Below are 16,534 nucleotides of genomic sequence, written 5' to 3'. Positions count from 1 at the left end.
ATAAATTATATCTCGTTTCCAGAGTAAAGAAATCCCAGATGCCTTATATAATGGTTGCTGGATCAATTTAAGCGAAAATCTGAAAAGAACTCTGAGGATATTCCAAATAAATTCAGGAGTTGGAATTGTGTTGAAAGGAAATGGTATTTTTGTGATAGATTTGCAGTTATTTGTTCAGGTAAATTGATAATTCGATTAAAAATAAGAATCTATTCTATTATACTTCAAACAATTTATTATTTGTTTTCCATCAAATTTTGTTATTAAAACCGCTGATATAATCACAGATTTCTCATCAAGCATATTATATTATTTCCAGATTGTTCAGACGACCTACTCAATATTCAACATATTTACAAAAATGGACACCAAATAGATATTGGAGAGACTGAAAAATCATAGAAAAGCTGAGAGATCTAAAATAATAATGAAGTTACAATGAATAATTATCAACAGAATTAAAAGATCATGTCAACCTGAAAATTTTATAAGTACATTATTTTTCTCTCATTATAATGCTGGAAGTACTACAATAGTAGCCCTATCGTTAAATCTTCAACACATTATAATATGCTTGCATCAATATAGTAGCTTATACTTCAAAAATCATTCTTTATGTGTTAATTTTGACTTCCAATTTCTTTATATTATCAGGGGAATACTTTCAGAACACTTAACAATAAAGCACTTATCTATTGAAAACTCATGAAGAGTTAAAAGTGACTACTTGCTGCTTTGTTTCATAATAGAATTTTGAGGAAATAGAACTCACCGATCTTGATTGATACGGTACCACTCCCATTGCTCTTGAATAATCTGCATAAAAGCCTGACGATTTCATCCATACTTGCTTTCCAACTCAATGCAGGATCACAATAATTATTAGAAAGTCTTGGTTATAGAAATACATCTGTGATGTAGGGAAGTCCAGTATGTCAAATCTACTGAAACCTAGTAGAGCAAGCTGTGTAGAACAATAAAAATAATGTACAGTATACTTCTTAATGTACCCTGCGCTTCTATTCTACTGAGAATGATATTGTTAAGAAATCATTACATTCAAGGGATAATGTGAAAAGAGAAGAGATGTCTCAACGCAAAACACAACAAAATTTGTTTTATAAATTCAATATCTATCTATATAATCATCCATGAGCTCTTGAAATAACAATTCCTATTCTAATATTACATTGATGTCTCACAGTCACATTAGCCATCAAATGTCATAGGTAACCTATTTGAAATCCATCTTATTTGAACAGAGAATGCCATCATATATTTATAATAGATGATATATATTTAGTGAATTGTTATTATTCATTTCATCATTAAATTTAATAATTTCGTCAAAAAAGTTCTGGAAATATGTCAGGCAGAACAGAACTGAATCAAATAGCTGTCCTACCTCCATATCAATGAATGGGACAATCACTTCAAACCACCATGAGATCAGCGAGCAGTTTGGAATTTATTTCACCTCCTGTGTTCATTGTGAAGGGGATCCTTATCTCTCCCATCCTCACAAACATTATTAGAAAAAGTCTATCACTGGGAATTTTCCCAGATGTGTGGAAGCACTCAGTAGTTGTTCCAGTCCCTAAAAAATCGAGATCAATGATATGAAGGATTTTCGACCAATATCAATTTTAAACCTATTTCCCAAGATTATAGAGAGGATTGTCCATAAACACATCTTTAATGATGTGAAGAGTAGAATAGATTACAAACACCATGAATTCATGTCAGGAAAGTCCACCATCTCAAACCTGGCTAATTTCCTGTCATATGTGGGATCATGTGTGGAAAACCAAGAAAAGGTAGATGCAATTTATCTTGATCTAGAGAAAGCATTTGATAAGATGCCACAGAACATCTTGCTCAGCAAATAAACTATCCATTATTGGATTTAATGCATTACTTGTCAAGTGGATTTTCTCATATCTTGAGAACAGGACATTTTATGTCAGATTCAATGGCAGTGCATAAAAAACTTTTGTGACAACATCAGGGGTTCCACAGGGGTCCAATCTTGACCCTCTGCTATTCAATATCTTCATTAATGATGTTGGCAACAATCTGCGAGGCACTAATTTATGCTGATGTCCTGAAAATTTTCAAGAGAATGACTCCTAGTCTCTACAGAAGGACATCAACCACGTTTGTGAATGGTCAAGAAGAAACTAAATGCCCATTAATGTGAATAAGACCTTTGTGATGACCTTTTCAAGAAAACCTAATACCACAAGATCCTTGTACAAAGTTTCTGATGCTGAGATACAGCATGTCAACAGTTTAGTGGATCTTGGAGTTACATTTGACTACAAGTTTCCTTTCATGACTCATGTAGACAACATTGGTGCGAAGGCAAGGCATAATTAGGTGGATAGGGAGAGACTTCTGATACCCTACAACAGTAAGAACACTTTTTACCTCACTAGTTCGGAGCATTTTAGAATATGCATAGGTGATTTGGAAGAATTGCAAATGTTGTGCACCGCGTAATTTGAGAAATCATCATCAGTTCTATTCCTACGTAAGAAGCTATACATCACCACTAGAGAGGTGTATTGCAATTGGTAACACCTTGGGAAATAGAACAAAATTTTTTGAAGCCTCCAATTTATTAAAAAAGAGAATGAAATTTCTACGTGAGCAGAATTGAAAAACTTTTTTATACATTTGAATAGAACACTTCCATACTCTGGATATATGACTTTGACAGTTGCAATACACAAAGGCTGAAGCCGTTTTATTGCACGTAAAATTTGCCTAAGCATGCTCATTCAGTCACTTGGCGCCATGTGGTGGAACGGGTTGGCTGTAAGAGGTGATGTGGCCAACTATTATTATATTATTATTATAAAAGATATAGTGGAATAATCTTTCAACATTTCTCAAGTAGAACAAAACCGATAATAATTTCAAATTTGTTGGTTAATAAATATCATGTTCAGAACTCGATTTCTATAATTTCGATAATATATCTCTTTTATAATTAACACGTTATATAATTCAATAATATATTCATAATGATGCCCTCATAAGACTTAGCAAACTTATCTACTGATTTAGTCCAGTCACTATATACATTAGTGCATGCAATTTATATTGTAGTTCTGATTTTTTAATATATTATTTGGGTACATAAGAGAAGTCCAGAACCAATTTCTTCATGCAAAATTTCCTTGTGCTAGATACAGAGTGGCCCAAAAACCTCGTATTTTCAGCTCATTTTCCAGTTTTCAGCTATTTCTGCCAAATATCGTAATCGGACGGAAAAATTTGCTCTTGCCTTTTTTCTAGAATATGAAATTCTAAATAAAATGAGATCATTCGGAACTCTCTATCTCCAATGAGTACTGAGTTATGATTTTTCAAAAAATGAGTGAAATTTGAAGAAAAAAACAATTTTGATGAATTTTAGATTTTGATCAACAATATCTTCCGATTGTTACCATTTAGATGTATAATTCAAAATCCCTCTGGGCGTATTTTTGTGCTCTACAATCTGAGATCAGGTAGAGAGCTCTATCTTATATAGATTTCCAGGTACACCTGACAACAATGCTCCTTGTATTGTAAATTTTCCACTTTTTGACCAAATTTGACTCATGATGCTTGATTTTGGACCGCCTTGACGAGCCGAGAAGAATGAAGTGTAGTACGATGAAATCTGAGCATTTTGTCGGAAGTTATAAGTGTTTGAAATTTTTATCCTTGAGGTGTCTTAACCGCGCCTCTCCACTAGGAAATACTGAAATGAAGTGCATCTAACGGGTGATTCTCATAGAACATAATCTTATGAACTTATGTCATTGTGCAAAATATCAATGTAAAGACTATGTAGTTGGTGATTTTGGTTGAAGCTGAAAATAAGGTGTTTTTCACAATACAAGGAGCATTGTTGTCAGGTGTACCTGGGAATCTATATGAGATAGAGCGTTCTACCTGATCTCAGATTGTAGAGCACAAAAATACGCCCAGAGGGATTTTGAATTATACATTTAAATGGTAACAATCGGAAGATATTGTTGATCAAAAACTAAAATTCATCAAAATTGTTTTTTTTCAAATTTCACTCATTTTTGAAAAATCATAACTCAGTACTCATTGGAGATAGGGAGTTCCGAATGATCTCATTTTATTTAGAATTTCATATTCTAGAAAAAAGGCAAGAGCAAATTTTTCCGTCCGATTACGATATTTGGCAGAAATAGCTGAAAACTGGAAAATGAGCTGAAAATACGAGGTTTTTGGGCCACTCTGTATCTAGCACAAGGAAATTTTGCATGAAGAAATTGGTTCTGGACTTCTCTTATGTACCCAAATAATATATTGGAAAATCAGAACTACAATATAAATTGCAAGCACACCCCTTTTTTATGTCTATATTGACTGAACTAATAATTATGAATTGCATGAATGTTCAGCTCACAATTTCAATAAGAGGTTTCTGAGGATGATTCTCTCTCAGAACTTGTGTATGGGTTGATGGGTGTTAGGGAGAGGGATATGAAATATAGATGAGTTCCTGGTAAAAAAAAAACCTTCCAAAAATAAGATTGCCCTCAATTTGGTTGCTTAATAAAATAAATCAGTCATCTTATCGGAGTTTGTCACTAAAAGTGCCGTCTACTATTGATAAAGTTCTCAGGGAACTCAAAGTTCAAATCGCTCGGGGGCAAATAAATATTCATCATAGTATCGACATGCAATCCAAGACTATTGCCAAAAAACTGGGTAGTTTGTACTCTTGAACAATACTTCTATTGTATTATAAAAGAAGTTTCATTGTAACATACTTTAGTGAAAGCGGAGTGCTACGTGGATGTGAGTTTTCCTGAAAATTGTTGAAAATAAGTGCTCCTGCATCAAGTTAAGAATGTGAGTTGTACGGGTTATTGAAATTTTTATTCATTCATATACAAATAAATACAATTAAGGTAAAAGCAACAGACATTCGCCCAAAACTGTTCTAAACCTAAATTTGGAATACACAGTCTAGAGGTTATGTAAATGATAACTTAATTCACACATTTGTTGTGAAATTGGTGAAGTACATGAAAATTCAAACCTTGTGAATGATATAACATAATTTTATTTATAAATTAGAAAGCACATTAATGTATCCTAGCCTGTTCGAGAAGGCTGGTGTTTTATTGAGAATTATTTTGTGATCATACAAGAAATTAGATAATCTAAATTAATTCATTTAGGATATTATTGATCTCGTAATGTTGATAATGGCAATGTATTCGTACATTGGAAATAAAATGGAATTAGTATACCCTTTTTCTAGAAGTCACATTCTACTTATTTTTGAAAAACAATAAACTTTTTATATTGTAAAACCATTAAAAATGAACAATGGTTTTATAAGTTTTAAAGCAAAAGGTGAATTATAAAAAATACCATTATTTCTATTATTCATTATTATTATTTCTACAATAACAAGAAAAAAGAAGCTTGGACCTTAACATAATCATGCCGCTATTATAAACTACGGATTATATCTTCTTAATATGATATTAGGCCTGTATTATACAAAATATTATTGTAAAAGTTATGGAGAAATAAATTTGACAAAAATAATTCTTCAGCCACAGGGCGAATTTATATAGAAGCAGAAAGAAAACCATTTGTGATCTAAATTCTAAAAACTTTTTCCAAATACTCTGTATAATTTTAGGTTGTGGGAGAACACAGAGGAATACTGGGAAAGCATAATGCGAGGACTTGAAAAGTCACAAATCAAGTTTATGATAGCTTCGAACCTCCTCATCTACCCCAAAAAACCATGGCTCACTTACAACATGTCTATGGTGGTTTTCTGCTTTATAACAGCAACTTACTTTCTCTTAACAGGAGTTATGAGTTTATATTATGCACGAAACGATCTATTAGCGTTCGTCGAGATAGCACACGGCTACAGTATTGTGTTGGCAATTTGGGTGCTCATTGCTAACCATTACTTATTCACAATGCCTACTCTGCACAAACTTCTTCAAGCCATCGATGAAGATGTCTTCGTGTATAAAACTGTTCACGAACAAGAACAAGAGGAGAAGCTGAAAACTACAATGAAATATTACGAGATGATGTTTCAGAAACTTTTCCACTTCGCAATACTTGGCACAGGTGTACTTCTAGCGATTGTGGCTCCAATCTTGATCAACATTTTTGGCTCTGAGGAGCGAAAACGGATCAAAGAAATCAACTACGACCTGCCGATCCCCATGTGGTTTCCGTTCAACACGGACAACTTGATGGGTTTCACTGTTGCCTACACATTCTTGTTTTGCGAGGTTTTCATAGTAATAATGTACATTGGTGCTGCAGTACCGTTTCTCGTATATCTTGTCTTCGAAGTGAATTTACAGTACATGCTTTTGGAAAAATCAATTCTGAACTTGGAATCCAGAGCGAATGAAAGCTACAAGAAAATCGTTGATCTGCATTCGGAGATAGTTTTGAAAAATGATGCATTATACGAGAGGTGCGTACGAGAATGTCTGAGAGAGAATATACTTCATCACATCGCTATTTCAAGGTATTAAAATCAGAGAAGAAAATTGATTCATTCTAGCTTCTTCCAACAGTTATTTTAGCTTTATACAGTTAATTTCAGCAGCACAATATTGGTGCAGCCTTATTTTATGTGCCATATGATGAATATAGCTGCACAATAAGGCCTTATTGAGAATTTAATAATTTGAACTATCCATTTATATCAACTACCTACGACATAGGTATCCCGAAATTCTAGCTATCATGATTCATTTTTTTATTTCATTAATATTCTTATTCTTATTTATAGTGAATATTCTTCTATTTATAGCTATTTATTAACTACTATCGGCTAGAGCACAAGTTTTAACTTATGTCAGTCGAGCCAAATGAATAGACCATACTTCTATCTACATTTGACATTTTGCCAAGTGTTGTACATTTTTACTTTATTATTTATTTATTCATAGACAATAGATACAATTCAGGTGTAAACAACAGGCATTCGCCCAAAACTGATTTCAACCTTAATTTAAAATGAAAAAAGAGATATAACTACAGTTATATTGAGATAAGACATGAATAAGAATTAATATGTTAATGCATTCATTTATATTTCACTGCAATTTGTCTACTTGATTGTAATTTGATGGCAAATAAATTTGAATTTGAATCTACTTCATTTAATCATTCGTAGATGCGAATAGGATACATTTATAGAATTCACAAAATTGCTCCTACAAATAGCACTTTGCCACGGAAAAATAAGCCGACAATAAATTTTATTATTTGTTATGGTCATTATTTCATTGAATTCATTATCTGTGATTGATTATAATCATTATTTAATCATACTAACACATGAGAGAGATAAACTTTCTTAATTGCTTATTAGCATTAATATTTAAAAAAATCATAAAAAAATATATAAGAAAATGCGTGTCATTTATAAGTAATGATATTCCACAGGCTCTTCAAACTCTATCAAGATTTAACATCAACGATTTATGGTGTAATTATCGGATTGAGCATGATTGTTCTGGCAACCATATCACTTGTACTTACTCGGGTAAGATATAAAATACAATGCGTTTCTTCAAGCTACGTACGGTAGGCCTACCTATAAACTCTCAACTGATTCCTTTAAACCTATTATCATCAGATTCTTTAACAGTTTTCAATCTGAAAAACATCGTTCTCATTCTATTATAAATAGTTTAGAATCAATATCAATCGTATTACCAGCGCACAAGTAGGCCTTCAGGCTTATTTTCGGGTTATTTTGAAAAACGGTGGAGCGAGAATTCTTTGGCTGTCTCGCCCTCATATCATATACAAATAGAATAATTTCTATCCAACATAATATTTATATTTTTTAATTAGCCAGGTAGTATATTTTATAATAGAAAGCTATGATTTGTTGAGTTGTATAAATTTTCCATCTTTAAAGCAGCTGCTTAGTAGAATATTTGCTGCATTGTCTACAAAACCGAAATCCAAAATCAGATCAAAGCATTGAAATATTGAAATCTGAAACAATTGCAAAAAGCTTTAAAACAAACCCTATACAATTGGATTATTCACTTATTGATGATTATCATGGAGACGTTATACCTTATATTGTTTTACGCGATAAATGAGTAGACTTGTAGAAGAACTACTATACAAAGAAAACTTATGAAATATGAAAATTCATATAAACCATAAATATTTTCGAGCCATAGTTTTTACTTGAGATAGGACTAGGGTTATATGAATAAAAGCGATTTTTTCAATGTTTCTGTGTTGTGAAAAGATGTGAAATTATCAAATAATCCAAATCTTTTTATATTTTTACATACTAAATGGATAAACATTTATCTATTTATTTTTATATTTACTATTTCATTACAATAAGATTCAGCAATGATACACGATTATTCATAATTGGGGGAAGAATAGCCCCCAAATTCCTTCCACGAATCAAATTTGCACAAAAAAGAAAATAGTGCTGAAAGGAAACGGGCTTTTCGAAATAAATTTACAATTATTTGTACAGGTGAATGAAATTTGAAGTATTTTTCTATAAATGCGGGCTAAAACGCTATTTTTGGATATCAATATTTGCCTGGGTCGATGTATTTATGAGACCTGTGTTGTAATCAACTATTGTGGATTTGATTCATAAAGTCCTGATCGAACTGAAAGCAGTCAAGTCTCAAGTGACAATTCACAATTTGTGAATGATTTTTAGATTGGTAGAAAATCACATCAAAACACAGTGCTATCACACGTTATATCACTAATAAATGTCAATATTCAATAGTTTAGAATAAGCTTAAAATCAGACGAATAATTATTCATTATTTGCTATTATTAAGGTGATTTTGTAGATATTGTCCATTTTATCAGTTTTAATTCAAAGTAGATGTATTATTGTTGAATTTTTCAATGGAACAATTAGGATAGAAAAATTGACTTTGAACATTTTTTTAAAAATATCTTAAAAATGATTCATTGTTGTTACAGATTGTGCGCACAACTTACTCAATATTCAATATCTTTTCATCGACGGAGCGCTAATCAAACTCAATCATTTAAAAGGAGACTAGAGTGCACAACAAAACAACATAATAACAGAAAAGAAAATTCATGGAGTCTGAATATCTGTACAAATTAACTGTATTTGAGCTTTCAAAGACCATATAGTTCATATCTAAAGAGGATTTTTGATTAAAAAATAATGAATTTTTGAGAATATTATTCATTATACGTATTTATTGTAAATGGATAATATAGTCTTGTTTTCGATGTTCTCTAATAATTTCAAGTAATTTGATTCATCTGCCGAAGCAGATCACGGATTTCTCATGTTCCATGCCAGATTTCAAGCAGCAATTGATTCCAATGAAGCAGTTTTTTACAACAATAAAATCATAGAATTCGATCAACTAGAGATAATGTTGAAAATATCCTCAGGTTGAGATAATGTTACAATACGAGGACAAATGTAAATTATCATTATTAAGGAAGAGAAAATATTATGGATTGATCATTTTTTCCATGTAGCCAACTTTAACGATAAGAATGGTTATTGTGAGAGGGAAATTAACGATTTGTGAATTGTGAAGAAATAGAATTGTGAAAAAATAGAGATACTTGATTTTTATTCATGGAGTAGGGTTTTTCATTTTTAGTTACATATTTCTCATTCAAGTAGCTCTTCGGTTGAAAATGTTCCACCATGGAATACAATATACTGGAAAGTTACATATAAATAATAAGGGGTGCAACGCTGCGTTTTATGAACTATTTTGTCGGCTAGTAGGCTACCCTCAAAATCAAGATAGCAACTAACACTATAAACTCAACGGTAATGTTTAAGAACATCTGTACAATAACAGGGGTTAAAGTTGATGAATTTTGAGTGAGAAACAAGTTAAAATAGGACGTTATTTATTATGAAATCATAAAAATCTACAATTAAATTACATATTCTATGAAATCACAAATGCCTGAAAGCATGCTCGTATAATGCTGGTTTTCAACAGCACTTCAATGAGGTGAAAAAATTTTACTTCTTACAAATGAATACAATATAATAAAATGAAGAAATATGTCACCCAATTTGAGCTTGATTCGCAATTTGTACTTCTACAAAACATTTTAAAATGATTTTTCTACAAAGCCTCAAGAAGCCTCCTATTCCTATACAAGCCACCAAAGAAAGACAAGCCCAAAGCACAAAACTCCCTTCACCTAACCACAAACTTCCGTTGTCTCTTTAATATATTTATTTAGTATGATCTGTTCCTATGTATGTTTTTCTGCTTATTTATTTTAATGGAAGTTAATTCTCAATTTAATTTTATGTTTTTCATTTACCTTTTCATTCATAGTGAAATAAGTTTTCTAAAAATAAAAATCAAAGGTAGAAAATTTAAATTTGGTCAACAAATAAAGTTCAACTTTTATAATCGACTTTCAACATCGATTATTTTATATCGATGTTTCAGTGCTAGATTCAAAATCTTCAATTTATTATAAAGGATGTGTTTTTTAAAAATAACATTACAGGGGAATAAATAATATTCCAGTGACCTTGGAATCTGGGAAAATTTCTACATAAAGAAGAGTGGAAGCGAAAAAATTCTGACATCATAATTCTCATTAAGCTTGCAACTTGACCTTAGCATATTCCAAGATAAGAAGCTCTTAAAAGACCATGCATTGATTAGATATTGAGCAGATATTGAATCATGTACGAGTGTTCAAATTTTCAAATTAAACCCTATGCATTTTTATTGTGTACTCATGTTGGTTGTCTACAGAATAATGTGCAGGTTGTTGTTTGAATAGAGCTGAAATTGTGGAATATATAATGAAAGAGGAATCTCAAGGGCCTTATTAACTAGTATTGAGTTGAACAAATGGATAAACGATGAAGGAAAGCTTGATAAAAAATTCAATAGTACTTGATCTGAGGAGAATGGAAAATTGCATTACCCAAAGGATTCTATCACATCAATCCAGAGGGAAATAGACCAGGAAAATGAATTTCTATTATATTATACTCTGACAACATATTTGATACCGGAAGCCTGTCCAAATTCTGAAAGCAATGTGAACTTCTGAAAACATCAGTAGCCTAATATTGAATTCGGTGAACATTATTTTTGGTAAAAGAATAGTATTGAATTCGGTGAACATGTAAGTGTTATTTATTGTGTAGAGCTTGAAATAGCTTGTGGAGATTCAACAGAAAGTTTTATAAAGTTTTTTTTTTAATTTTAGGTTTTGGCAAGAGGAGGACTGGGAGAGCATAATGCGAGGCCTAAAAAAGACTAAAATGAAATACTTGATGGCTTCAAGCCTTATCATCTATCCCAAAAATCCTTGGCTCACTTATAATCTGATAATGGCCACTTTCTGCTTTATAATTGCGACTTACTTCCTTCTAACAGGAGCTATGAGTTTGTATTATGCACGAAATGATTTGTTAGCATTTGTTGAGATAGCTCACGGTTATAGCATTCTATTAGCTCTTTGGGTACTCATTGCTAACCATTACTTATTAAAAATGCCCGCTTTGCACGAAATACTAAAGATGATCGATGAGGATGTTTTCGTGTACAAAAATGTTTATGAAGAAGATCAAAACGAGAAACTGAGAACTGAGATGAGATATTATGCAATGATGTTTCAGAAACTTTTCCACCTGGCCTTACTGGGTGCAGGTATGATTCTGGCAATTGTAGCTCCTTTACTGATCAACATGTTCGGCTCAGAAGAAAGTAAACGGATCAAAGAAATCAATTACAATCTACCAGTGCCCTTGTGGTTTCCTTTCAACACAGAAAGCATATTGGGCTTCACTGTTGCCTATACATTAATTTTTTGCGAAATTTGCATAATAGTAATGTACGTTGGGGCTGCAGTTCCATTTGTGGTTTATTTTGTTTTTGAAGTGAACTTACAGTACATGCTTTTGGAGAAATCAATTTTGAACTTGGAATCGAGAGCGGATGAAATTTATAAGGGAAGAATTGAACATCAATCGGAAAATAATCCATTATTGTATGAGAGGTGCGTCAAAGAATGCTTGAGAGAGAACCTACTCCATCATATCGCTATATCAAGGTATTCAAGTCATTGCTGTCGACATTGAATTTGCACATAGGTACATAATGCAGAAATAGAATCAACTCAACTGTTATTGTTTTCAATTACAGTTATCATTTCTAATTGTTATTAAACATCTTTGATCAACGATCTTTGAAGAGGTGATAGTCCATATTTTTGTTAATCTGAATGGTTGCATGAGACTTATAAGGATTCAATTTTTTGAAAAAATTGATCCAAATTCAATGAAAAAAATACTTGGAATAATGATATGATATTAATTTTTGGATTCAAGATGAATAGAGCTTTACTACACATCAAGTTACATTACACTATTATGCTTTATTGAATATGCATAATTCGTTTCTATATCTATTGATTCACATATTAACCATTTTATGATTTTTTTTCAATTTGAAAATATATCAACTTCATTCATTCATTCTGCAAAATTATTATACAATCACTGTATGCCTATTATAACCAACTAAAGGCGAGAGATATTGTTTTCTCAGTAAATAGATTTTTATTAAATAGTTGGCCTATTTCTGTGTTCAAAATACATTAATAATGTGTAATACGTATTACATTCTACAGGCTTTTCAGCCTTTATGAAGAAATAACATCAACAATTTATGGTATCCTTATCGGATTGAGCATGATTGTTCTGGCAACTATATCACTTGTACTTACTAGGGTAAGTTTTCATTATTCAATGAACTGAGAGTGTTATCGAAAAATTTTAATTCGGCTTAAGTTATTTTGAGTATGTCACTGCACTATTGGACTGTCTGTAGATATGATATTAAATTTCAGTAGTATATGACTATTCAATAACATCATGATTGATCTTTGAGTTATTGATATTTTACAATTATTAATATTGAATTACTTATCGCCTACTGCTCGAACAACAATTATTGAAAATATAAATGAATAATCAGTTATTGAAGAGTTACCTACATGACTAAATATCAAACAATAATTTTCTGATTTCAGACAAAAGTATTATCTTTCGAAATGCTGAAATTCATATTTCTTTTCATGTTGGAACTTACAATAGTATTTGGCTACTGTTTTATGGGTACCTCTCTTTCTGACGCCGTAAGTATATTGTATTCTGAGATTTTCAATTGAAAAAATAGATGGAAACACTAGATACAATCATTATTTGAATAAACAATGATATCAAGATAAGTGGTGGATACTTAAAAATAGGTACCTACATTATGTATGCAGTAGAGGTATAATTCATATACATCTTAAATATGACAAAATTGAAGTCACTCTGACAAGGTTCTATATCTAGATCTTATTTGCTGAACTCGGTATAAGTTATAAGCCTATCTTATTTGCTGAACTCGGTATAAGTTATCTTCAAGTTTGGATTTTCATTTAATAATAATTAAAAGCTATCTCCGTGAAAAACGAGTGAGCTCATCCATCATAAATGAAATGTACATGGAGAATGATAACAGCCATCTTTTTTCATTCATCATAAATAAAACGTAGGCTTTTTGGAGGATTAAAACAGCTATATATTTTTTTATAATTTCAGAGCAGCAGGATTTCAAACGCTCTCTACAATTGCACATGGTACAAATTGTCTGAGAAACAGAAGAAAACGTTGATAATATTTCAACTTTGCTCTAAAAATGAAATAGTGCTGAAAGGGAGTTGGCTTTTTCAGATCAATTTACAGTTGTTTGTGCAGGTGCGTGAAAGAGGAAGTTTCCTATGAAAAGTAAAAATAGTAAATATCAAGGCCAACGTAACACTAATAGACATACGTATGCAGACAGACGGAGAAAAAGTCACGTCTGCATGCAGTCTACTATCCAACGGAATTGTCAAGTCGGTAAGCAAATATTACAGAGGAGTTAAGTCTGCGTTGCAGTGGAACCAGCACCCACAGAAACGTCTAGATAAGCATACCGACAGACGTCTATGTGCGCTACTGCATTCCATAACCTAGGAGGGATTTTTCCAACATCTGCCTGGAAACTGAATACGTCTTTCTGTTGCTGTGTGCGCTGGCCATGGAATGCTGGAAGTATGCGTATTTCCCAGACAAGGCTGGCCAAGTTTGGGATGTCATGAAAGTATCAAGTACACTAATAAATTTCCTAGTTTTTTATTGTACTCCGTTGTATTGTAATGTATTTTCCTGAGATGAATTTCTATTTCTATAGCACCTTTTCAGAATGGTCACGCATGATAGCAATACAGTATAATTATAATATTGCATGCATTGCATGTGAAAGAAAATAATGCATTTTACTGCCTTGACAAACAATAGTTATTTGAATAGTGCTGTGACTATAATATTGTTTTCAGTATACTTGTTGATATTAACTAATTAAATTTGTTATTGTTATCGCCAGGATAGAGAGGCTATCTCAAAAGCTGGGAGGATGGATGTTCTGGTAGGAGGATGCTATGGATGTTCTCAATACATAAAATCAATCATTTTAAAATTATAGTACATAGTAGAAAGTTAAGAATGACAGGACTGTTGTGCAGTCATTGAGTCGTGACACGACGTGACTTTGAGTCTGTTAGATAAATTAATAGCATATGATCATATTATAATGTTCACATTTAGACAAATGTAGTAAGTTTGAACATTATAATAATTATGATCATATGCTATTAATTCATCTATCACGTCATGTCACGTCGCGACTAAAGTTGGATGAGGCGTTTTGCTACAGTATTTAATGGAAATATATAAATAGCGAGCAATGTGTAATCAAATAAAAATAATCAATATTTTTGTTGTTGCAGATCATGCAAACCACCTATTCAATATTCAATATATTTGCAACAACAGATCTTATTGCTACAGATGGAACATAATAATTGTTGAATAAACAAATTTGATATGGCAGGCTCACTTCGCTCGCCTTATTCGTCTACCCAGAATCCCCGGCTGAATAATTCGGAATTAAGAACAGAAGACTCGATTCACACGCCTGCATTTTTCCTCCCGTCAATTATTCAAATATAGACTTCCAGGCTCGATTCAGTCACCAGTATTGAATAAGACAACGCAGTATAATGCCGGAAAAAGCCGATTTTGGTCGTATTGCTGGCGAACTTTTGAAATACTCTTTACAAAACAAAATTAGATCCTAGCTGAATATTTGCACATTTCTGTACGAATAAAAACGTTTCCTATCCATTAGTCCTCGAAAATTTTATTATCAACCAAGTAGGATAAGAGTTAAAATAGTCTGTCTATTTTGAATATATAATTTTCGAAGTAGAGAAGTTGAGATCACAAAATTATTGTATTAGTACTTTGAAACAAATAATTTACATAACTACAGAACATTTTTTATATTCGCCCTTCCAAGTTTCAAACTTTCCCCATCCAAGTTCCCCTCTCACTAAAACATTTTTGCACCCCAGTTGATTCTTTATAGATCTACTAAATTCGAACATTTTCTGTCAATCAGTTTTTGAAAAAGCTGAGAAAAACGCACGAAAACGATGGTAAAAGGCAGATTTTGGGCGTATCTTTGAAAACTTGTTCAAATCCATTCTTATATAGAGCACCTTCAGAAGACCAACTGAACAAACCTGCCAAATTTGAACGCATTTGGTCCAGTAGATTTTCAGTTTTGTTGATTGTGTATCAGTAAGTGAGTGTGTGAATGAGTGAATGAATCAGTGCCATTTCGCTTTAATATAATTATATAAATGAACAATATTGTCATATAGTTTATTGATTTTCTTTCATAATAATTTTTATGCTCAATCAATCTCAATACATTTGGATTGATTTCATTAATAGAATGTTTTGGAGGTGAAATGATCATGAAGATTCTGTTCTATCAAATGTTATAAAAATTGATTAGTGAATCAGGAAAACCTGAAAAAGGCTAAATTAGGATCCATTCAAATGATTAAAATCTGAAACGTGAATTCAGTCATTCAAATAATTAATTCTGAATAGGAAAAATTTAATTATCAGTGCATTTTTCCTGATTTATTTACTAAAATAATGTCATGCTTTTTCATAAGGAAATAAATTATGGTGTTGATGAGCCAACAGTATGTACTAAGTGTATAATATGTAACCTATTAGTGAGAGATATTCTATTATAAGCTAGTGGAATACTCTTTTCCATCATCATCATCATCATCGTCATGGATTAGGCTTTTCAAGCCTGTTCCGGCGTCAATCTCTTCCTCGGTCTACCAATACTTTTTCTGCCTATTGGCTTGTGGAGTAGGGCATTCAATGGGAAACGGTCTTCAGGCATTCTAAGGACATGATCTGACCACTTATTTCTATATGTTTTTATCAAACTCAACACTGGTTGGACATCACATTCTCTTCTTATATTTTCATTCCGAACCCGATCCTCTCTTGTGCATCTTTTGACTTGTCTAAGGAAACGCATCTCTGCTGACTGTA

General features: G+C 32.0%; 2 protein-coding genes across 2 annotated transcripts; both read left to right on the top strand.

Moving 5' to 3' along the window:
- Positions 1-5,981: 5,981 nt before the first annotated feature.
- On the top strand, positions 5,982-8,308 carry LOC111064188. Its single transcript, XM_039435990.1, has 3 exons — positions 5,982-6,550; positions 7,477-7,576; positions 8,303-8,308. Exons 1-3 carry the CDS (start codon positions 5,982-5,984, stop codon positions 8,306-8,308), a joined length of 675 nt encoding a protein of 224 aa, XP_039291924.1.
- Positions 8,309-11,988: 3,680 nt separating this feature from the next.
- On the top strand, positions 11,989-15,612 carry LOC120353430 (odorant receptor 43a-like). The gene is made up of 5 exons (XM_039437139.1): positions 11,989-12,126; positions 12,706-12,805; positions 13,108-13,212; positions 13,667-13,822; positions 14,896-15,612. Exons 2-5 carry the CDS (start codon positions 12,767-12,769, stop codon positions 14,965-14,967), a joined length of 372 nt encoding a protein of 123 aa, XP_039293073.1. The 5' UTR covers positions 11,989-12,126; positions 12,706-12,766; the 3' UTR covers positions 14,968-15,612.
- The last annotated feature ends 922 nt before the right edge of the window (positions 15,613-16,534 follow it).

Source organism: Nilaparvata lugens, chromosome 10 (assembly GCF_014356525.2).
Source record: "Nilaparvata lugens isolate BPH chromosome 10, ASM1435652v1, whole genome shotgun sequence".
Taxonomy (NCBI): domain Eukaryota; kingdom Metazoa; phylum Arthropoda; class Insecta; order Hemiptera; family Delphacidae; genus Nilaparvata; species Nilaparvata lugens.
The sequence above is the reverse complement of the archived record's forward strand: the minus strand, read 5'-3'. Positions and strand labels throughout refer to the sequence as shown.

What these genes read in the sequence shown, in the direction of transcription:
- LOC120353430 (XM_039437139.1), top strand. Translation starts at nt 12,767, where the DNA reads ATGATTGTTCTGGCAACTATATCACTTGTACTTACTAGG. An exon ending in TATCACTTGTACTTACTAGG is followed by an intron (nt 12,806 to 13,107) that starts GTAAGTTTTCAT and finishes TTCTGATTTCAG; the next exon opens with ACAAAAGTATTATCTTTCGA. An exon ending in ATTTACAGTTGTTTGTGCAG is followed by an intron (nt 13,823 to 14,895) that starts GTGCGTGAAAGA and finishes TTGTTGTTGCAG; the next exon opens with ATCATGCAAACCACCTATTC.
- LOC111064188 (XM_039435990.1), top strand. Translation starts at nt 5,982, where the DNA reads ATGCCTACTCTGCACAAACTTCTTCAAGCCATCGATGAAGATGTCTTC. An exon ending in CATCACATCGCTATTTCAAG is followed by an intron (nt 6,551 to 7,476) that starts GTATTAAAATCA and finishes GATATTCCACAG; the next exon opens with GCTCTTCAAACTCTATCAAG.